At 65.6% G+C, this 366-nt stretch overlaps 1 protein-coding gene across 1 annotated transcript in view; it reads left to right on the top strand.

Annotated features, from left to right (window-relative positions):
* Positions 1 to 126: 126 nt before the first annotated feature.
* Positions 127 to 366, top strand: part of TEDC1 (tubulin epsilon and delta complex 1) — a 157,953-nt gene continuing 157,713 nt past the window's right edge. Inside the window, exon 1 of the mRNA XM_025193517.1 lies at positions 127 to 207. Within this exon, the coding sequence (XP_025049302.1) occupies positions 187 to 207 (21 nt within the window). The 5' untranslated portion in view covers positions 127 to 186. The remainder of the gene's footprint in view (positions 208 to 366) is intronic.

Genomic DNA, 366 nt, shown 5'->3' on the forward strand with positions numbered 1-366 from the left:
CGCCTCTGCCCGGCCCGGCGCCGCGGGCCTGCGCAGTGCGGGGAGCACGGGGCTGTGCGGGGGGCGCTGCCAGGGAGGGCCTGTGTCGGCCCCCAACACGTGCCCGCCTCTGGGGCCGGGGTCTAGCTTTGGGCCCCGCTAAGAAAGGATGCGGACGAATCGGAGAGTCCAGAGGGGGCAGCGGAAATGGTTTGGGGGACGAGACTTGTGAGGAGAGGCTGGGGGGACGGGGCCTACTGAGTCTGGAGCAGAAAGGACTGAGCGGGGATTTAATAGCAGCCTTCAACTACAGAAGGGGGGTTACAGAGAGACGAGATGAGCTGCTGTCTGTGGTGGCGGATGGCAGAACAAGAAGGAAAGGGGTCA

Source organism: Alligator sinensis, unplaced genomic scaffold (genome assembly GCF_000455745.1).
Source record: "Alligator sinensis unplaced genomic scaffold, ASM45574v1 scaffold647_2, whole genome shotgun sequence".
Lineage (NCBI taxonomy): Eukaryota > Metazoa > Chordata > Crocodylia > Alligatoridae > Alligator > Alligator sinensis.